The sequence below is a fragment of the Phyllostomus hastatus genome, unplaced genomic scaffold, assembly GCF_019186645.2.
Source record: "Phyllostomus hastatus isolate PE091 unplaced genomic scaffold, TTU_PhHast_1.1 phas_contig_152, whole genome shotgun sequence".
Classification (NCBI taxonomy): Eukaryota; Metazoa; Chordata; class Mammalia; order Chiroptera; family Phyllostomidae; genus Phyllostomus; species Phyllostomus hastatus.
Window position 1 is genome coordinate 10,813,539 of NW_025333622.1, and position 23,843 is coordinate 10,837,381.

General features: G+C 37.2%; 1 protein-coding gene across 3 annotated transcripts in view; it reads right to left on the minus strand.

The window, feature by feature from the left end:
- CEP83 (centrosomal protein 83) overlaps window positions 1-23,843 on the minus strand; it is a 130,296-nt gene that overhangs the window by 10,553 nt on the left and 95,900 nt on the right. For all 3 annotated transcript variants that reach the window (XM_045830521.1, XM_045830519.1, XM_045830522.1), the window contains 3 exons: window positions 9,434-9,509; window positions 7,323-7,480; window positions 6,739-6,868 (listed from right to left, as the gene is read on the minus strand). In XM_045830521.1, coding sequence (XP_045686477.1) covers window positions 6,739-6,868; window positions 7,323-7,480; window positions 9,434-9,509 — 364 coding nt within the window. The remainder of the gene's footprint in view (window positions 1-6,738; window positions 6,869-7,322; window positions 7,481-9,433; window positions 9,510-23,843) is intronic.

Consider the following 23,843-nt stretch of genomic DNA (forward strand, 5'->3'; position numbering starts at 1 on the left):
ATGATATATTTTGTCTTTTTTCCAGTTATCATAGATACATTGTGTTCCTATCCCTCCCACCTCTGAACTGAATCTAAGACCTTTCTGCCTATTACAGGATATCATTCCTGCAAATCGATTTTCCCCTTGCTACTGAACCATCCTATAATTTTCCTCCTCTTATTCCTTTTACAGACCAAACACACTGCTCACTTTCTCTTTCACTCACTCACACTCCGTCTGTCTGGAACTGTCTTCCCCTCCATGTAAAACATGCCATCCTCCTTCCTTTCTTTTAGGTCTCTGCTCAGATGTGACCTTACCAGAGAACCCCTCCTGACCACCTACATAAAACAGCATCATCTCCTATCCCTCTTCTTTCCTCTTGGCACATATCTCCACCTGTTATGTATTTGTTTCTTTACTCTATGTCTCCCACCCACTACAAGGTAAACTCCCCAGTACTGGGGTCTTGATTTCTGTATTCCTGTGAATAAAAGTTACCTGGTACCTAGTAGGTTCTCAATACATTTCTTGAATAAATTGGCTAAATAAATACAGAGAAACCTTGTAGTGAAGAGAGTCTAAGCTAGGATGTTAGCAATAGAATAGAAATAAAAAGAAATGGGGTGGGAGAAAATGTGAGAGGCATCATAAAGGAAGAATTCACATGCTCCAGTGACTGTGTGGGATTGAATAGTGTCTCCCAAATACTCCTGTCCACCCAGAACCTCAGACTGTAACTATGATATGATAAATGTATTTTATCTTTGTCCTGGGTTTCTGGCACAGAGCTTCTAAAACCCTTGGAATAATTTCCAGCAGGAGAGGAGTTCTTTTGTTTCTCATAACCAGCCCTTTTCCATCATACCTGAGTTTAGACTACCAAGGTGACTTAGGGCAGGGCCCCTAGAGAGCCTCGAGATGGGGCTGGTCACCAGACAGACCAAGGGTAAGAGGATGAGAACCTTCAGCCCCACCCCCTACCCCCAACCTCTACTTCTGGAAGGGAGGACAGAGATTAATCTCCTTAAAAACCCTTGAACAAGGAGGCCCAGAAAGCTTCCAAGTTGGTGAACACACTGACTCGCTATGAAGGCATGAAAGCCCCTATACCTCTCCTCTTACACAGCTTGCCCTATGCTTCTATTCTATTTGGTGTTCCTTAGTTGTATCCCTTATAATAAACTGGTAAATATAAGTAAAATATTTTCCTAAGTTCTATGAGATATTCTATCAAATTATCAAACCTAAGGAGAGAGTCAAGGACTTCTGGCCAAGATGGAGGTATAGGTGGATGCACTGTACTTCCACGCACAACCAAGATTGGAACAACAACAATTTAGAGGCAAAATAACACCCAGAACTGACGGAAAATTTATCTGAATGGAAGTCAGACAGCCAAGAAGTTGAAATAGACCCGTTCATCCAGACCGGTAGGAGGGGCGAAGACAAGAACCTGGGCGCGGCAGGCGCAGGTCACGGCGTGGAGAACAGGGAGAACTGGGTGCATAAGGCAACCAGGAGCATGTAAGGCATCTGGGGCACGCAAGATCGCAGCAGGTGGACCCTGAGTGCGCAAGTGGCAGCTGGCGGACCCAGTGAGGTGGCAATTGTGGGGCAGGGTAGAGTGCACAAACCAGGATCCCAGGGAAGGGACTGAAGTCCCATGGAGAGCGGAGCTACCGCCATAGTTCCCTCCCACCCCCACCCCCACCCCCACATACAATGTCACAATCTAGTGACTGGGGTGCCCAGCCCTGGTGAAAACCTAAGGCTCTGCCCCTCACCATAACAGGAGTGACCAGACCAAAAAAAAAAAAAAGAGAGAGAGAGAGAGAGAGAGAGAGAGAGAGAGAGAGAGATGGCCCAAATAGAAGAACAAATCAGTACCCCAGAACTCATCCTTTTGAGTGACTAAGAAATAGCTAACCTATCAGATGCACAGTTCAAAACACCGGTGATCAGGAAGCTCACAGAATTGGTTGATTTTGGTCACAAAGTAGATGGAAAAATGCAGGTTACCATAAAAGAGATGAAGGAAAATGCACAGGGAACCAATGGTGATGGGAAGGAAACTGAGACTCAAAACAATAGAGATACCTTCTGGTCCCAGAAGGAAGAAAAAAACAACCAAACAGGAAAGAACGGAGAAATAAGAATTCAAAAATAAAAACGAGGAGAAGCTTAGGAACCTCCAGGACATCTTTAAAGGTTCCAACATCCGAATTATAGGGGTACCAGAAGGGGAAGAGGTAGAGCAACAGATTGAACACATATTTGAACAAATAATAAAGGAGAACTTCCCTATTCTGGCAAAGGAAATAGACTTCCAGGAAGTCCAGGAAGCTCAGAGAGTCCCGAAGAAGTTGGACCCAAGAAGAAACACACCAAGGCACATCATAATTACATTAGCCAAGGTAAAAATGAAGGAGAGAATCCCAGAAGCAGCAAGAGATTAAGGGGATAGTCACTTACAAAGGAGTTCCCATCAGACTGTCAGCTGATTTCTCAAAAGAGACCTTGCAGGCAAGAAGGGCTGGAAAGAAGTATTCCAAGTCATGAAAGACAAGGACCTATATCCCAGATTACTCTATCCAGCAAAGATTTCATTTAGAATGGAAGGGCAGATAAAGTGCTTCTCAGATAAGGTCAAGTTAAAGGAGTTCATCATCACCAAGCCCTTATTTTATGAAATGTTAAAGGGACTTATCTAAGATAAGGAGATTAAAAAAAACCATGGATAGTAAAAGGACAGCAAACTCACAATTATTAACAGCCACACCTAAAGCAAAACCAAAAGAAACTAAGCAAACAACTAGAACAGGAACAGAACCACAGAAATGGATATCACATGGAAGGTTAGCAACAGAGGAGTGGGAGGAGGAGAGAGGGGGAAAAGGTACAGAGAATAAGTAGCATAGATGGTAGGTAGGAAACAGACAGGGGGAGGGTAAGAATAGTATGGGAAATGTAGAAGCTAAAGAACTTATAAGTATGACACATGGACATGAGTAAAAGAGGGGATATGGGTGGGAGTGGGTGTACAGGGTGGAGGGGAATGAAGGGGGAAAATGGGACAACTGTAATAGCATAATCAATAAAATATATTTAAAATATTGAAAAAAAAACCTAAGGATAGAGTCATGTGAATTCCTAATTTATAGCCAGTTGGTCAGAAGTACTGGTGGCCTAGGAATTAGTGTCTGATGTGAGGGAAGTCTTGTAAGATCGAACCCTTTAACTTGTGGAATCTGATGTGGTGTCAGAATTTAAATGAATTATTGGACACCCAGGTGGTGTCCAGAGTATTAGAAAATTGGTTGGTGGTGTTGGAAAATACTCCAAAGTGACCTTACTTGAAAAAAGGGTCTTTATAGATATAATCAAGTTAAGATGACCTTAAACTGGATTAGGACAGGCCCTAAATGCAGTATGAGGGTGTCCTTATAAAGAGAAATTTGGACACAGACACAGGCACACAGGAGAATACCTTGTGAAGGCAGATGCAGAGAGGGAAGTGATGTATCCAAAAGCTGAGGAACACCAAGGACTGCCGACAGCCAGCAGAGACTAGGAGGGAGGCATGGAGTGGATTTTCCTTTGGAGAAAGCACGGTCCTACCTGCACTTTGATTTTGGACTTTCAACCTCCAGAACAGTGATAAATTTCCATTGTTTTAAGCAACTTATTAAAAAAAGACCACACAGGGTTTAGTAATTAGCCCTAGGAAGCTAATAGAATAATTGACTAGATTTGGGGGAAGAGATCCTTCAGGAGGGACCAAACATCTGAAGCCTAAGTGATTAAAAGAATGATGTTCTACTAGAAGAAATGCAAGTGGAGAGGGCCAAGGGGTTGTAAGGACTGACTTTCATTTTGACTTCAGCTTTCAGGTACCGTCACAGGACAGTCAAATGAATGCCTTAGTGTTCTAAACATTACAACACAAAGGAGTAGTAGAAAAAGAGAATATTGATAGAAGAATCAGAGCTAGGATTCCCCTTTTATCACCTTCTAACCAAATTCAATGAACACTTTTATTTTTTTTAAAGATTTCATTTATTTATTTTTAGAGAGAAGGAAAGGGAGGGAGAATGAGAGGGAGAGAAACACTAATGTGTGAGAGAAATGATATCAGTTACCTCTCACATGTGCCCTGACTGGGGACCAAACTCACAACCCAGGCATGTGCCCTTGACCAGAAACTGAACTGGTGACCTTGTGCTTTGCAAGATGATGCCCAACCAGCTGAGCCACACTGGTCACAGCTCAAGAACTCTTACACAATCATGCTTAAAGACCACATATCTCTGAGATCTTCCTTTTCCTGTGGCTTCTACCACATCACACTATAGCTTCTACCTCTATGACCATTCTCCAGTAAATCAAGCTTCTCTTTTAAGTCAGCTTAGTTCTTAGTCCTCTTAATAAATCTTCCACCATCTCCAAACTCTCAAGTGTCTATTCATCTCTAGTCTGAATGACTCATCTCCAAGACTTAAATCCCACAATTTCTTGTTATCTATACAGTATCTTCACTTAAGAGTCCAGGACATGTTTACATGGACACATCATTTCATATCTGACATGTTTTTAGTCAAATGTATCTTCTCCTTCTACTCAACTGACACATGTTCTTAAGTCCATTATATAACTCTAACTGTACCCTCTTGTGGATAAAATACTTCCATTTTTTCATCTTCATTCCTATACCCCAAGCCCAAATTCCGGACTTCTTACCTCATTTTAAATATACTATAATAGCTTCCTAATTGGCCTCTCTGTCTTCAAGCTCTCTCCTCTCTGGCACACTAGTGCTGAAATGTTTGTGTGCACCTGGGAGTGATTAATATTCTTTAGGTATTGCACATTATCTTATTTCTCCAATTAGATTATATGGTCGTCGAGGGCAGAAATTAATCATGGCTTTTATTTTCCCCTCAGCATAAATACTAGGCTGCACAACATAGTCAACAGGTATTTTACAACTTCAAGACTATGATTCATTTAAAAAAATTCATAACAGTATCTAACCAAGGATTATTTCAGAGATATATCTTTGAGTGAAAATAACAAGCTGTCACTTTAAGTGACTCAAAAGGAGAAGCACAACTCATTGTGCTCATACCAGATCTATCCTCATATCCACACTTCGACAATGTGTGGCGAAACTGTGGAGAGGCCATCACTCACGGAAGAGCGTCCCAACTCCAGATACTGGGTCAAACTTTTCCAAACAGATCAGCACGGCAAATATCATTACCCAAAGACTCTGTCAAAAAACACTTACCAGAAATGATCTAAGCTTTGTACTTACAAGGTCAGAGTCAAAAAAAAACAGTGAGGCACCTTATTTAGCCCAGGGGGAAAAATAAAGCTGCTATTCCCCAGTTATAAGAACCTTTCACAGGAAAGTAGCTCTAAATAATTATGCTTTCTACTAGAATTAAAATTTGGTGACTTTTTTTAGTCTTTCTGCATAAAAGTTAAAATTTTTGTCCTTTAAAGAGCCTAAAATGTCTGTTGCACTCTTATGAATTATATTTATTATTATAGCCAAAATTTTCATATCTTTAACTTGAGTAGGGAAGAATCTGAAGTAAAGAAATTATTTTCATAGTGATTATTCTGCCACAAGAAACAACACTCGTGTGTACTATGCCAACAAGAAAGAGAAAAACAGTAAAGTATTTGGAATCAAAGAAAGTGGGAAAATAAAAGAGTAATAATGCCAAAAAAAAAAAAAGCACAAGATTGAGAATAAAAAGGTGCACAGGTTTTAATCACAGCAATGATCCGTACTAGTCAAGTGATCTTGACTACCTACCACTTTAGTTTCCTAATCTGAAAAATTATCTGAATGCTAAATTCCTTCCAGCCCTAAAATTATATATACTTCTATACTTCAAGTTGTAAGCCCTTAGGGCAGTGTCATACATGGTGGAACAGTTCTTGGTATGATTATTCACTTAGTTGAGCCTAACAATTTCTATGGCTTCAAACCATAATCCACACATCACACTTTAAAAAGTGAAATGGATATTTACTATGCTCATACCCATCATTTGGCAGATATTTCAGTAGGAAAATAATTCAGCCTAGATCACAATATTAATGAAAGGTTATTTTGCAGGCTTCTTAAAATACCATCTCCTCCTCGCTTTCTGGTATACCTGTGATTAGTTGATAATCTCTCTCACCACTGGATGTCACTTGTGTACCAACAGAAGTCAACCCAAACTAACCTCAATAATTAGAATCTGATATTTAAGATACTTATCTCTAAAACCTCAACACAAAAATTGCTCTGTGAAAGATCAAATCAGCTCTTATAATTTCTGGTGATCTCCAGCTCACATTTGGCTTTAGTGGCTTCTAGGCATCTAATGGTAAAAGAAAGCATAAGGAGAACTTCTAACATCATCCCAAGCCATAAGAAAATTCACTGATATCCTAATACTACCCATACAAAGCCCAGTACTTCCATGGCCTGAAAGAAAGAAAAGTGATATACACAGGGAAAAACAACAACACAAGCATTTATATTTGATTATAAAACACTAGAATTCCCATTTGTAAATGCTATTTTCTAATCTCAATGTTATACTACTTTTAGCATTCCATAATGCTAAAATGTCATGTTTAAATATCGAATTAAACTTCAGTAAAATCTCAGTTTTAATTATACACCTTATTCTCCTAAAGTAGTTAATTATATTCTACTCTGTAGAAATCACTCCGATAAGAACCACTTGCCTTTTTCTGCGCTGTCGCAGCCCGCTGCAGTTTCTCTTTGGCCTGATTATACTTCTCTTCTCTGTCTGTAATACGTTCGTGAAGCTTATGCTTTTCTTCCAGCCACTGTATCTGTTTCTCTTCCAATGTCCTGTCGGAAGAATGGATGTAAAACATGGATGTTAACTCTTAAGATTAAACAAATATTATCACAGGTATAATCAAACTTACTACCTATAAGGCATTCAGAAAAATAATACAGATATTTAAGAAATATCTGAAGATAAAGAAATGTGTTGAAGAAATGTATTGGTTTACTCAAAAAATAAAGTTGTTCTTTAAGGGTTTTCAGAATACTGTGGTCAGGGAGAATTTTAAAGGGCTGTCTTCCCTAAAAGTCTTTTTTTTTTTTTTTTAAAGAATTCAAAAGTCTATAAACCCAATTTTCTAGAAATAGAAAGTGCATTACTCACTATATATTGTCAAAGGGTATTTTTAAGTAGCTCCCAAAACACATTCAACATGGAATCATTATTGACATAATTATATAAAGCATAGCAGAAAAAAAAGAAATAGCTGTACATTAAAAAAAAAGCAAACTCTACTTTTCAACTTCTAGTTGTGCTTTTTCAGTTTGGCTTCTTAAATTTCGGCATTCCTGTTTTAACCTCTCCACCATTTCCTTCAGTATTTGATTTGAATTCAGCAATTCATTCTCTGATTGTGTAAGTGAGGTCACTTGGATCTGCAAACTACTGATTTGCTTAAAAATAAAAGAAAGAAGAGAAATGTTAAGGTCACTAAGAAAATTTAGTAGAGTGTCAGAGGCAGAGGATACTATGCATCTTCCCTCACAAATGACCCACCCAATTGATGTGCCCGTGAAGACACTCGGAAATGAAACAATAAATAGCAGCATTCGTTTCCATTAGCACAGGATCATTTCTTAATATAACCAGAAACAATCAACAACTATATTCCTAAATCTGCCACTTAGTCCTCTTCCCTTCTTCTAAAACTGAGCAGGCTGGAAGAGGTACTGGGAGTGGGGAGAAGGTTTATTAGAGGAGAACAGAGAGATTTACCTTTACTTGGGAGTATTTTGCACGTGAAAAGTAGCTACACGTATTACTTGTTTTACTGTGTTTTGCTCTATTGTGCTTCACAGATATTGTACTTTTTTTTCTTACAGATTCAAGGCAAGACACCCCCCACCCCCGCAACCCTGCCGCCTACTAGCAAAAATATTCTGACTTAGTTTACTGCACTATTTGCCTTATTGCAGTGGTCTGGAACAGAACCCTCAATATCTCCCATGTATGCCTGTAATTATCTGGTTACAAATTAACAGGCTGGGAAGATTCATATCACTTATAAATTATATCCAAATAATCTTCACTTGGGACACAGTAAGACTTCCTCACAAGACCTCATTTTTCTTTTACTATCTTTTAACTTATAGCCATCCTCTGAGAGAAGTTTGGAAGCAGAGAATCAAGAGCCTCAGGATTAAAGAACCAATTATGAGACTCAAGAGTCAAAAGAAACCAGATTCCTGATGGTAGCAAAGCCAAATAAGATAGGACTATATATCCAAAGACCAACTGACAGCAGAATAATGTAAAATGGTATGTTATGGTATGAAAATCTCCGATTTCTATTGTAGAATGAATTTCTCCATGAAGAACTATTCAAGTCTTTCTTTTTAACTGGAGTTGTAAATCCTAAATCTGCATCACAGCTAACTGAACAAGCAACCTCCAAGGAACTTATTATTTCTCCTTAGATGACAGAAAGCCCAATGCCAATGATACTAGATAACTTCTCTCAGAGTATCAAACATTATGCCCTTCTAGTTGAGACTTAGAAACTTTAACTTCATATGCAAAGCAACGCCAGCTACTGCGTAAATACAAATCCTAAAAATAAAATCCTCACTACTTCATAATTTAAAAGAAAAAAAAAACACTTTAAGCAAAAAAAAAAAACATATATATATATATATAATTTAGTAAAGAACCCTTTTCAGTGTTCTGCATATATAAATCTTTCCTGAATCCAAGTAACTTTAGTTACAATATAAACTCCCTTCCAAAAGTACAACTCTCAGATTTCACAGGTCTATGAGGAATAGCTCACGGAATGAGAAATGTGAAGATACGAGTCAAGCACACAAGGAACTTAAAAACCAGATGATTTTTCAAGTCAATTTTCTTTTTTTAAAAGATTTTATTTATTTATTTTCAGAGGGAAGGGAAAGGAGGGAGAAAGAGAGGGAAACATTGACGTGTGAGAGAAACATCAGTTGGTCGCCTCTCACACACCCCCAACCAGGAACCTGGTACAGTGGAAGCATGTGCCCAGACTGGGAACCAAACCGGTGACCTTTCAGTTCACAGGTCAGCACCACACCAGCCAGGACTCAATTTTCAAAATTAAGAATATCAAAATACTATCCTTTAAACTATGATTTAAAAAAATTCACCATGGGCCACAGTGTATAAACATCTTAAGAAAAACAGCAGTTAACAAAAGAAGTTCACTAGAGTTTAAAGAGATTTAAACATTTATCTTTATGTATCAAGTTCATCATCACATTATTGATTATAGTGATTAGATTTTAGAATATCGATATATAAAATTCCAATAAAGATTCGGAATACAGATTTTAAAAAACATTTAAAAAATACAGCAAAATGTTTGCTAAAAATCATACCTGTTTCAGTTCAGAATTTTCATTTTTCTCTTTTTCTGCATTTTCAGTATTCACAATTTGCTGTTGAAGTTTTAACCTGAAAATCATAACGCAACAAAAGACATTACTAAGGATCCACAGTCCATATAGTTCACTGAATTAGAGAACCATTTTACTGAGTCCCTGCACTAACACGAGGCACTGTGCTTTGAAAACTGGTAGATAAAATGATAAAGATTTTGATTTCAGGTATCAAAATCACGTTCACATATAACTAAAATTTAACATAAATTCCTGCTCTTGCTATGGAAAAAGCTACAAACTATGGTCATAGAGAAGATGAGAAATCAGGTCTGTCTAGGAAGATGAGAGAAAACTTCCTGGAGATTAAAATCTGATAGATAGGAGTTTGATAAACATAGGGAACAGCCTGAGTAGATGGTCTTTGGTGGAAGAGCACATAATGTGTTGCTAAGGCATCAGAAAGTAATCCACTTTAGGAGAAGAAACTTTACGACCATACAGTGTTTTACAATGCTTTTTGATGTCCTGCTACTTCACTTTAACATGACCAGGTTAGGGAGCTCCAAACTGTATCATTAATGCCTATAGGCTTTTCATTAAGGTGGGCCAATTTTCATTGTAGTAATTTCTCACAACAAACCTATAAGCATAAGCAGTCATCTTTATTATTCCAATTTTACAGATAAAACATTAACATTTAACAAACTTAGGCTAAACCACATGGCTACCAAGTGGCCAAATCAAAAAAGGACCTAGGACTTCCAGCCAAGATGGCATTGTATGTAAAAACAGCTCTTGGCTCCTCACACAACCATATCAAAACTACAACTAAACTACCAAACAACCATCATTCACAACCACCATAAATCAAGTTAAATGGAAGTCCTACAAATGCAGAATTGAAGAAGAAACCACACGGAGACTAGTAGGAGGGGTGAAGATGCAGAACAGGCTGGTCCCACACCCCTGTGTGGTGAATAAAAATCAGGAGGGATATCTCAGGAGTTACAGATCCCAGCCCCACACTAGGGGACCCAACACAGGGTTCCAGTGCCAGGAAGATAAATATCCATAACTTCTGGCTGTAAAAACCAGCAGGGATTGAGGCTATAGAAGACAGAAACTTCTAGACTCCCTAGCAGTTCCTTTTAAAGGTCCTCCACACAGACTTACCCAGATTTACTCCCTCTGAGCTCCAGAGCAGGAACAGCAGATTGAAAGACATCAGAGACATAGAAAGAAACTGACTTGTCCTCCCTTCAAAGAGCTGGCAGACAGGTGACATATCTGAGACTCCAACAAGGGTCACTCTTTTTGTCCTAACCTGGTGATTCCCTGAGGCCCTGTCCCACCCAACTTAAGGGCCCACCTAAGCTGTTTCCAGTGGCTTTTCCATATGAATGGCTTGTCTGGGCTCATGCTTCAGATTTTTCTAAGTTATCTCAAACAAACAGCATCTGGCTCCAGTGAGCCCTGTACCTCTCACTAAGTTGCCTCAGGCCCAGCACTAGCAGCAGCCAGCCTTGGTTCACAGCTTGGTCTTGAATGGACACTTCCAAGACTAGACCAAGTAGCAGCCATCTGCAGATCGCTTTGTAGCTTATGCTGTGTGACCCCGGACAGAACACAGGAGGTGGCTGACCTTGGATGTGCCAATAGCAATCAAGGAGCCTAGGCTCAACTACAACAGGAAGGTGTACACAGCTCACACAGTGGGCACACCCTGAGTATCCAGCTTGAGTAATAGGGGAGGCTGTGCCACAAGACACCTACTATATTAGGCCACTCTACACCAAGCCAGGAGACATAGCAGCTCTACTTAATACATAGACACAAACACAGGAAGGCTGTCAAAATGAGGAGACAAAGGAACATATTCCAAATCAAAAAACAGAACAAAACTCCAGGAAAAAAACTAAACATAATGGAGACAAGCAACCTACTAAATGCAGAGTTCAAAACACTGGTTATAAGGATGCTCAAAGAACTCAGTGAGAACCTCAACAGCATAAAAAAGATCCAGTCAGAAATGAAGAATATACTAATTGAAATAAAGAACAATTTATAGGGAATCAGCAGTACAGTGGATAAAACTGAGAATCTAATCAGTGACTTGCAGTGACTTGGAACATAAGGGAGCAAAAAATAACCAAACAGAACAGCAAGAAGAAAAAAGAATAAAAAAATAAGAATAATGTAAGGCGCCTCTGGAACAACTTCAAATGGACCAACACTCACACCATGGCAGTACCAGGAGGAGAAGAGAGAGAGCAAGAAACTGGAAGACTATTTTAAAATATAATGACAGGAGTTCCAGTCAAGAGAGAAGCAGAGGTAGACATATTTTGCCTCCTCACGCAACCACAGAAAGAATTACAACCAGATCTCAAGACAAATAAAATCCAGGAGCATCAGAAAATTAAGCTGTATGGGAGTCCTACAACCAAGAATTTACAGAAGCCACATTCATCCCCACAGGTAGGAGTGGCAGAGTCACAGAGACAGACACAGAGGGGGTATGGCGCAGAGAGGCACTGGCAGTGGCAGAACCGATGGTCCCACATTAATGTATGGTGGATAAAAATCAAGAGGGACACCTTGGGGAGTACTGATCTTAGCACCAGGCCAGATGACACAGTCTACGGTTCTAGCACCAGGCTCTGGCTGTAAAAACCAGTGGGGGTTGGGACAGCAGAAGAAACTGCCAGATTTTTTGCCACTTAAAGGGCCCACACAGACTTAGAATGTATACAAATCCACCCACTCTGGGTTTCACCACCAGAGTAGCAGCTGCTAAGGGTGCCAGTTGCATACAGAAAGTGGATAAAGTGACTAGAAACAGGGCAAGTGCCAGGCAAACCTCCAGAAGCCAGGCAGGGGCACCGTCCCCTCTCCAATTCCTCCCACCACATACAGCCACAAAACAGTGAAGCTGGTTGCCCTGCCCTCACAATTATCTAAGGCTATTACCTACTGCATAATTTACAAGTGCCTTTTCTACATAGGCCACACTATTAAATAGAGAGTAAAAAGCAGCTCTACCTAAAACACTGAAACAAATATAAGGAGGATGTCAAATTGAGGAGACAAAGAAATATGGCTGAAATGAAAGAACAGAACAAGTCCCCAGAAAAAGAACTAAGTGAAACAGGGATAGCCAATCAGATGCCAATCAAAACACTGGTGATCAGAATCCTCAGAGAACTCACTGAGTATGACAATAACATAAAGGAAGGAATGAAGCTCACACTAAGTAAAATGAATAAAAATCCACAAAGAACCAACAGTGAAGGGAAGGAAGCCAGAGTTCAAATCAACAATTTGGAGCATAAGGAAGAAATAAAGATTCAACCAGAACAGAAACAAGGAAAATCACACCAAACCAAACCAAACCAAACCAAACCAAACCAAACCAAACCAAACCAAACCAAACAAAACAAGGATAGGTTTAGGAACCTCTAGGACAACTTTAAACATACCAACATCTGAATCACAGGGGCGTCAAAAGGAGAAGAGGAAGAGCAAGAAATTGAAAACTTATTTGAAAAAATAATGAAAGAAAACTTTGCTAATTTGATTAAAGAAATAGACATACAAATCCAGGAAGCACAGTGAGTCCCAAACAAGTTAGAACCAAAGAGGCCCACACCAAGATACATCATAATTAAAATGCAAAGGTTAAAGATAAAAAGAGAATCTTAAAAGTAACAAGACAAAAGCAGTGAGTAACCTACACAGGAGTTCTCATAAGATTATCAGCTGATTTCTCAAAAGAAACTTTACAGGCAAGAAGGGCCTGGCAAGAAGTATTCATTAAAGTGATGAAAAGCAAAACCCTACAACCTAGATTATTCTATCCAGCAAAACTATCATTTAGAATGGAAGGGCAGATAAAGTGCTTTCTAGACAAGGTAAAGCTAAAAGAGTTTATTATCACCAAGTCATTATTATAAGAAATGTTAAAAGGACTTATTTAAGAAAAAGAAGATCAAAACCATGAACATTAAAAGGCAACAAATTCACAACTATCAACAACTGAATCTTAACAACAACAACAAAAAGAAAAAAGCAAACTAAGCAAATAATCAGAACAGGAGCAGAATCATAGGTCTGGAGATCATTTGGAGGGTTATTAGCTGGAAAAGAGAAGGGGAAGAATGGGAGAAATGGTGTGGGGATTAAGAAGCATAATTAGTAAGAACAAAATAGACATGGGGGTGTTAAGAATAGTATAGGAAATGGAGAAGCCAAAGAACTCACATGCATAACCCACGGACATGAACTAAGGTAGGGGTGGAACGCTGGCAGGAAGGGGGCTACCAAGGGGGGGGACGGCGCAAATAAGGTGGAAGTGGAAGAACTGTAATAGTATACTCAATAAAATATACTTAAAAAAATAATGACAGAAAGCTTTCCTTACTTGGTGAAGGAAATAGACATACAAATCCAGGAAACGCGGAGACTTCCAAACAAGATAAGCTCAAACAGGCCAACACCAAGACACCAAAGATTAAGTACAAAGAGAGAATCTTAAAAGCAGTAAGAGAAAATAAGTTGTACAAGGGAGTTCCCATAGGACTGTCAGCTGATTTCTCAAAGGAAACTTTGCAGGCTAGAAGGGACTGGCAAGAAATATTCAAAGTAATGAAAAGCAAGGACCTTCAACCAAGATTACTCTACCCAGCAAAGCTATTATTGAGAATAGAAAGACAGACAAAGAGCTTCCAAGACAAGAAAAAGCTAAAGGAGTTCATCACCAGCAAACCAGTATTACATGAAATGTTAAAGGGTGTGCTTTAAGAACATAAAAAATATGAACAATAAAATGGCAATAAAAACATATCTATCAACAACTGAATCTAAAAAACAATATAAATAAACAAGCAGAACAGAAACAAAATCAAAGATACAGAGAGCATTTTGATGGTTGCCAGGTGGAAACAGTGTTAGGGGGATTAGCAAAAAAGGTGAAGGGATTAAGAAGTACAAACTGGTAGTTACAGAATAGTCATGAGGATTTAAAGTACAGTATAGGAAATAGAGCAGCCAAAGAACATATATGCTTGACCCATGGACATGGACAACAGTAGGGGAGGGGGTGCTGGGTGGAGGATGGCAAAGGGGAAAAGTTGGGACAACTGTGTTAGCATAAACAATAAAATATATATTTTTAAAAGAGTTCCACAGGAGTTTGTTTCACAGTAATCAAAAAATGTATGTAAAACTTTTTGGCAACAATAAAGCATGTGGCAAATGTAAGGAAAAGAAACTAGGACCCAAGTCTCCCAACACCTAAGTTAGTATCCCCCTCTCCAACTTCATTACATTGCAATTTTACTGATTTTAAATTCAGGGTTTAAAAGAAAACTATCTAGTACAGGATAACATACTGCATTCTACAGAATATATTATAAATTTCATCCCTGAGATGAATAAACACACAATTTGCGTTCTTCTCAAAAGAATATGTTCTCAGATGGAGCTCTAAAACAGAGTCTCTCTGGTGACCAAATGACTAACCTTATGAGAAAGACTTTATGCTAAGTAGGTTTGAAGGACAAGCCCTCAATCTTTCCATTTTTTAAAACTCTCCAAACACTTATGTCAAATATATTTCATTTGGCACTTATTTTGAGTTTGGCATTTTTAGCATTTATCAACCCAATTAGAACTGCTCATTGAGAAGGTAACATTCTCAAAGGCCTAGGCCTGTGATTTAAACACTAATAAGAATTCAACAAATATTTGCTGATGGACTGAGCAAACCAACCCAAATCCTGGATTAGACATTTAAACATGTAAGATGATTGGACAATATGATATGGAAGAAACTATCACGCCCACTGCTTTCTGAGATATTTACATACAAATGACAGGAGCAACAGAGCTAAAGGAAGAGGCCAATCTTGTTCTTCCTTTGCTTCTTTGACAGTACCAGTCATATTCTTTATTTGATAATTTGAGCTATATTATTAATCTCTCAAACTTTCTGTGCATGTCTCCCCTTAAATGTTTATGAGTGTTATTAGCTTCATGCTTAGGTGATAGGTTAATAAAGGTCTCTTTCTACAAAATCATGAAGATGACAATAAAGGAGAAAAAAACCGGGTCCCAGCTCAAGTCCAGAGTTAGGGTCCAAGTTATTTTAGGTCTGGTTTAGATTCTGAATACACTGGGTAAATCCATAAAACAGGACTCAGTTAAACAAGCATCTGTAGCCTAACAGCTTTCTAAATAAGTTAAGTAGTATAAAGAGAAACAGTTATGACATCCATACAAAGATTGAAGCCAAAGAAACGAATGGCAAAGAGCTTTTGACTACCATTAAGACACAAAAAGAGTAAGAATACTACTGTGGTAGAATACAAGACAGATGCACAAAGTTTTCTCCAGTTCACTTTGCTGAAGCAGTGCTGGGTTACAATCTAAAACTGGGAAGAGACTTTCTTTTTTTTTTTTTAAGGAAAAACATTAGGATTCCAAGGGATAATAGAATTTAACAGAAATAGAAAGAAACTTTAATAGAGATCATCAGGGTTTAGGAATATACATGGTAACAAGAGTTCAAAACAGGTAGATATTATTTCACAGTGCTAAGCTTTAGGAATAAAGTACAATGTCTCTTGATTAGAAGGTTTTGAATATTCAAAATGTGTTACAATAAGTCAAAATAAAATAATTCTTATAACAGAAGTACAAGAGGAAAGTAAAGAAAACACAATTAATTCTCATTAGAAGATCAGTAAAGGCTACATAAGAAAAATGCAATGTGAACTGGACCCTGAAGACAAAATAAGAGTCTGAGGTAGAGAAATTAAAGATTTAAGTGAAGAAGAAGATAATGGATGAAGCAAGACTACCAAGGAAAGGCCATTTTAACAGGTCAGTCGATGGTCTGGAAACAAGAGTGGTGTTCAGAAATACTGATTTCCTTTCTTGGTCCCTTGTTCAAGTCGAGAGAGTAAAGGAGGAATAATTTCCACTTAAAAGGGCTGCCAGGTAATATGCCATCAGGACAAAGTCAGGTTTCAGTAAGGGGGTGTTTAAAAGTATGTGGAGACTGCTAAAAATTTTTGTAATGGAACAGGGATTTCAGAGGTTACAGAAAAAATGTTAAGAGGAGAGCTGTAATGGGTTGGTGGTAGAGAGCAGTCAAAAGGTGAAGAAGGATGAGTAATGAGAAAGTACCTGGTCCAGTACTTTATATTTTAAAAATAATTATGGAAATAATGGCAGTAAAAGTAGTGGGTAGACTGGAGGGCCAAGGTACAAAAAAAATCAGCCATGGAAAAGTTTAAATGGAAACATATGGAATAACAGTGAGATGGAACTGTTCCAAGTTTTCTTCAAAGTACAGAATGCTCCAGTTATGGATTACTGCCTCGGTTTTTTTGTGGCAGGCAGCTGATATGTGTCATTTCAACATTCAAATATTTACTGAGTGCCTACAAATGCTGGGCCCAGACCTAAGTGTCACAGATATATCAATGCAAAACTAAGACAGAACCAAAACTAAAACTATCAACTCCTATTCTCAAGGGACTGATAGTCCAACTGTGCTCCCTGACTCTTTTGTTTGAAATGTGGCTAGTGAACTGAGGAACTAAATTTTTAATTTTTTAAATTTTAAAATAATTCAAAATTATATTTAAATAGCTGTATGTGGCTAGTAATTCCACATGAGACATGAAGATTCTAGTGTTACCTCCTGGCTTCATTTGATGTCAGTCTCTATAAACAAGGGAAAGCAATAGATATGGCAAACAAGGGAAGTTTGTACTTGTGATTCCTCTTTTGTTAAAGATCCCTAAAGTAAATTTCATAAGAACGGCAGTTCTTAGATCAATCGACTGAAAGCAAGGTTCTTGCTTCTGAGCAATGGAAATTAATTTTGGACATTATTAGCAAAAAGGGGCTTTCCTGGGTGGGTATATGAAACTCAGTGAATCACCAGGGACCTCAGAACCAGAACCAAGCTAGAATAATTGACCAGAATCACCATCAAGGAGAAGCCACAAGAACTGTCTGGCCTTTCAAATGCTGCCACATATTCTTCCATCACTTACTTTGCAGTTCAGCTTCTGGAAGAGAACTTGTTCAACTGGCCAAGTAAAAGTCTCCTATTCCATACTAAGATGTTATACAACAGATAATTTATCTCAAAATGGAGTACAAATAGAAAGGAGGATATATTAAATAACAACTTTTTTCAAAAACCTAGAAAAAAATTAGAAAGCCACAAATGGAAAATACAGATTTGACTTTAGGCAATGCAAAAGATAACTGGTTTCCACTACAGGATATCTTAAATGACCGAGTTCCTTTTCCCTTAGTTATTACTGCTATTTCCCCAACATACCTCCCCTCACTTCTGATAACAAACTACTCAGTACACCTCTCCCCCTCCAAATGAAATAAGCATAAAGCCTGGGTTGAATCCAAGTGTCCTGCCTGCTGGCCACAGTGGTGGACCCAGGGGTGGGTATGTAAACCAGAGCCAAGCCCTTTTCTAGATGTTTCTAACTTGATTAATCAAGTAAAAACTTTGTTTTCTTTTGTTCTCAAAACACAGACTTGGCCTCACCGAGAAAGCAGTAAGAGAAAAGCAGACACCAAAGTTAGGAGGGGGGAGAGAAGCAGTCACACTCATCTGACCACATTTGAGTTGCTGGATCAAGATGTCCACAAGATCAGCACAATTTCTGTCCTTTCTACACGTTATGTCAGCCAATAAAGTCCCCCCCCCCTTGCTTTTTTTTGCTTGATTTAATTGGAGTTGAATTACTGTCATAATCAAGCTGGCTACATACTTTATCTTACTTAAAATCCTGTAATTTTTACGTATTTTTAACACAGACAACTTTGTAAATTTTATAAACTCATGGTGGGGTATGGTAGCCTTGTGAAATACAGAATAGTATTAGAATAATAATTTTATCATCTAGGCTAATGGTGAAGAAACCACATGAATGAAAACAAGAGATTAGTGTGTAATCAATAATTTAAAGCACCTGCAAAAGCAGTGATTAATTCTACTTATCACAGATATTTATTGTTTGTAAATAAATGGATACTCTTGCTTTATATAATTTAGACCTTTCATTTCCTTAGCAAGGTCTTTTTCTCCCCAGGTTGTCTCTTTCTGACCTATCACAGATTCTAAATAAGACAAGATGCAATTACGATTATTTTAACGAATGATCAAAACAGACCTGGTTGATATAGTTACTTATAAATCAGAAAATCAGAGCTGTCATAGGAAAAAAAATCACAACTGTAATCATTCAATTTTGTTAACTTTTGTTCCTTCTGCTGCATTTCATGTTGGTTACTATGTCCTTATTTTAAAATAAGTTGGGGTCAGTTACACACTATAAATGATCTGAAGAAACAGGAGAAATCAAAGAGAAATTATCAAAGTGACTAATGGAATACAAAATGATTATGTTAAAAAACATCTAAAGGAATAAAAGCTGTTTTATGTACAAATTTTAAAAAAACCTAATGGTCAAGTTCATTATTGTCATAGAGACAGAATGCTGAACATTTTATCACTATGGCAACAGATGCCCAAATGAGAAGAAGAAGAAGCCTTAAATTTTAACAAAAAATAAAATAAGACATCAGAGTGAGGTTCCTGGGGAGGGTCTCTCTCTCTTTTTCCCCTTTCTGGAGAATGTCAAGGAGAGATTAAAAAAAACTTACTTGTTCTGAACAATTAGAAAAATGTACCCACCTAAAAGAAAAGAGTAAGATAAGATTGGTTCTCAAAATCCATTAGATTTATAATTCTAGAATTGGAGAAGCTAAAATTTAAATTAATAGTTCATAAAAGCTGACCTTCATAAATAATACATGTATCTCTGCTTGAGGTAAGTCTTTCCTGGGTAAGGAGAATCAAAAACCTTATCCCAAGACATAACTTACAAGTTAATTAACATAATATTTAAAAATCTCTCAGCTTTAATCTATATAATTAGGAAGTCACTACACTTTTAGACTTGAAAAAACAGATATTGGGGACTTCCAGATGGTGGAATATTAACAGATGTTTAGTTCTATGTTATCCATAACTCCTTCAAACAATATAGAAAAGCAAGGAGAATAAATAAAACCACAAAAATCATGCTCTTCACAATGGTAAAGAGAAAATGCCTGAACTTTAAAACATCTGTCAGTAAAAAAAAAAAGGAAAATAATTCTAAGTCCCAGCAAGACTACTCATGCTCCTGACTGGAAGTCTTTGTAGTGAGCATGGGCTCACTGCATGCTGAAGGGACTTAACTCATCCATTAAAATAAAAAGTTCTTTAATTTGGCTCAAAGCAAGATCCAACTATATGCTACACTATAAAAGATATTTAAAAAACAAAGTGATTGACAAAGACCAAACACAAAACACAAAGGTACACCAGGCAAATGGAGACAATGAGAAAAGAGGAGCAATGATGGTATCAGACACTGCAGTATTCAAGCAAAAAATTAAATGACAGAAAAGCATTTTTAAATATTTAAAAAGCCACAATTCACAATTAAGATATAACTGTTGTGATCACCTGTATCACCTGATCACAAGTAATACAGCAATTACCTTTGAAGCAACAAAGTACAAGATATGAAAGGATCATACATACACACACACAACTAATAAAAATAGGAGACTTTAATATCACTCGATGTACAAGGAAAACCAAGTGGACAAAGAAATATAAGCACATGGAAGACATAAACACCATACTTAACAGGGTAGATCTTCTGGATGTATGTATATCAAACTTAATATTCTTATAATTGAGCACTTTCTTTTCTAGTCCTTAAGTAATGTTCACCCAAATCAATCATGTGTCATAGCACTGAGATGAAGGACTGAGATACGAGACTGGGGTGCAACAAATGAGGTGCCCAGGGTGAAAAAGTTAAGAAGTCTCACTCTAAGACTCTTGCGTTGCAGTGTCAACACATAAGAGTGGGTGTCTCCTTAACTCTCACCCTGGTCACCTCACTTGCTTAACCCTAGACATGGCCTATGTCACAAAGAAAACACTATTGTGTTCCATAACATAGAAATAACAGAAACAATATCCTTTGGTCATAATGCAATAAAAGTATAAATTAGTAAATTTTTTTTAAAAAGCCCTCCCAACTGAATATTCAAAAACCTACTGTTCCATACTGAATGGTGTCTCCCCAAGATTCATACACTGGAGTCCTAACCCCCAGTAATTCAGAATGTATGTGGAGACAGGGCTTTGAAGAGATAACTAGGGTTAAATGAGATTGTACAGGTAGGTCCTAATCCAATTCCCAATCCAATACAGCTGATGTCCTTAAAAGAAGAGGGAGAAGTACCAGGGATATATGTGCAAAGAGAAAAGGCTATGCGAGAACACAGCAAGAAGACAGTCATCTGTGAGCCGAGGAGAGAGGCCTTAGGAGAAACCAAATCTCCCAACACCTTGAGCTCTCAAAAATCTAACCTCCAGAACTATAAGAAAAAAAATTCCTGTTGCTTACACCACTTGTCTGTGGTACTTTGTTATGCAGCCCAGGCAAACTGCTAGTTTCACTTTCTGTTAAACAACTGTATCTTCTATTAATACATCTGTACTTAAACAACTTTCACATGAAAAGGAAAATACAAACCAAAGTAAGGGAATTTCCAAAAAATAATAATTAGAACACCTATCTATAGAATATATTTAAAGTAGTGATAAAAAATAAGCGCTAGACACTTTTACCAATAAAAATAAAATGAATATTAGTTGAATTAAATTTTCAACTCAAAAAATAAGAAAATGAATGAAGTAAAATAAAGAAAGCATAAGACATATATGACATGATCTCAGAAACGTCTAAGGAATCCAAAGCAGCTAGTCGAAAATATCTGACTTTAGTAAGGTTACAGGATTCAAGGTCAATATATAAAAGTCAACTAATTATATTTCTAGTGTCACAGGTTCGATTCCCAGCCAGGGTACATGCCTGGGTTGCAGGCCATGACCCCCAGCAACCACACATTGATGTTTCTCTCTCTCTCTCTCTCTTTCTCCCTCCCTTCCCTCTCTAAAAATAAAAAAAAAAAATCTTAAAAAAAATAAAAGTCAACTAATTATATTTCTGTATGCTAGCAATGAACAATTAGAAAGTAAAATTTTAAAAATAACTATTTTAATCACATCAAAATGCTTAGAAATAAAATGTAACATAGGATAAATATGACATATACCATGGAAAGTATGAAACTTTGAATAAAGAAATTAAAAATGACCTAAATAGAGAGAGATGCCATAATCATGAATTGGAGAGACTCCAATATTGTTGAGATGACAACTCTCCTCAAACTGAGGTAGGGATTCAACACAATCCCATCAAAATCTTAACAAGCTTTTTTGTAAAGACCGGCTGTTTTAAAAATTTATGTGGAGAGGCAAAGGACCTAGAAGAGACAAAACAATCTTAACATGAAAGAACAAGGTAGAGGACTTGTGTTATCTGCATCACACTCACTATAAAGCTACAGTAGCCAAAACAGCATGATACTGATGTCAAGACAGACACAAAGACCAATAAAATAGAATGGAGTTCAGAAACAGACACATGCTTGTACAGTCAACTGATTTTCAACAAAGTTACCACAACTATTCAGTGGGAGAAAAGCTAAACTTTCACAAATGGTGCTGGAACAACTTGATACCTATATGGAAATATAGGTAGGTATCATACTATACAAAAACTGGTATCATTTAGACTGCAAATCTAGATGTAAAAACCAAAATATTAAGCTTTTGGAAGAAAATGGTAATCTCTGTGACAGATGGCTAGGCAAAGATTTCTTAAACAGAATATAAAAAGCACAAAATAGAAAATAAAAAATTGATAAAATGGATTTCATTAAAATAAAAAAAATTGCTTTCAATAGACACAAAAAATAAACAAGAAAGCACATCTCAGACTGGGACAAAATATCTATCTGACAGCCCTTGCCAGGTGGCTCAGTTGGTTGGAATGCTGTCCCATACACCAAAAGGTTACAGGTTCAATTCCCAGTTAGGGCACGAGCCTGAGATGCAGGTTTGATTCCCGCTCAGGGTGCGTACAGGAGGCAACTGATGGATGTTTCACATCAATGTCTATCTGTCAGTGTCTCTCTCCCCCTCTTCCCCTCTCTAAGCATATCCTTGGGTAAGGATAAAAATTTTTTTTAAAAAAACAAACATGTATCTGACAAAGAGCTCATATGCAGAACACATAAACAGCTGTTATAACTCAGTAAGAACTTAACATCCCAATTTTTAAAATGAACAAAATATTTCAACAGACACTTCACAAAAGTCTGTTCGTAAACACATTAAAAGTTAAACATCACTAGCTATCAGGAAAAATCAAATTAAGACAATAGCAACATATTACTATACATGCACTAGAATTATTTAGTTAAAAAGACTGACAATAACAAGTGACAGTAAGAATGTGTGAAACAAATATAACTCTCATACACTGGGAATGAAAAATAATACAACCACTTTGGAAAACAGTATTGCCATATGTTGTAAAGTTAAATGTACTTACTTAGCACTCAGCAATCTCATTTCTAGATATTTAAACAAGAGATACCTGTATAAAACCATGTCTGCACACAGGTTATACATAAATGTTCATAGCAGCATATTCATAGTGGCTCCAACTAACAACAACCCACATATTTGTCCATCCAGAAAATAAAGAAGATGAAAAAATCGTGTCATATTCTACAGTAGAATACTAATGAGCAATAAAAAGGAATGAATTACTAATATATGAAACACTATGAATAAGGAATTGCTTAAGGCTGGGAATCAGGGAGAGGTCAACTACAAAGAGACATGGGGAAACTTTTAAGGTGGTGGAACTGCTCTATGCTTCTACTGTGGTGATGATTATACAATTATATGCAATTACCAAAATTCATCAAGCTGTACATTTTTTAAATGGATGAATTTTACTTTATGTATATCAAACACAAATAAATAATAAAACTTTTTAATAGCAAAAAACACAAAAAGTAAAGATAAAAGCAGAAATTAATGAGGTAGAAAATAGAAAAATAGTTGATTCAATAAATCAAAGCTTAGTTTAAAAAACCACTGAACTATAGACTTAAAAATGATTAAAATAATGAATTTTGTTATGTACAATTTATCACAATAAATAAATAAAGCACTAGCTGACATAAGAGAGGAAGAGACTTCCAGTCAAGATGGCGGAGTAGGTAAATGCTGTGCTTGCCTCCTCCCATGACCACATAAAAATTACAATCACCCTTGAGAACCACTTGAAGATTAGCTGAACAGAATTCCTATAACTAGTCATCTAAGACTGGTAGAAAGAGTGGAGACACCTACATGTGGTTAAAAATGGGGAGAAATATC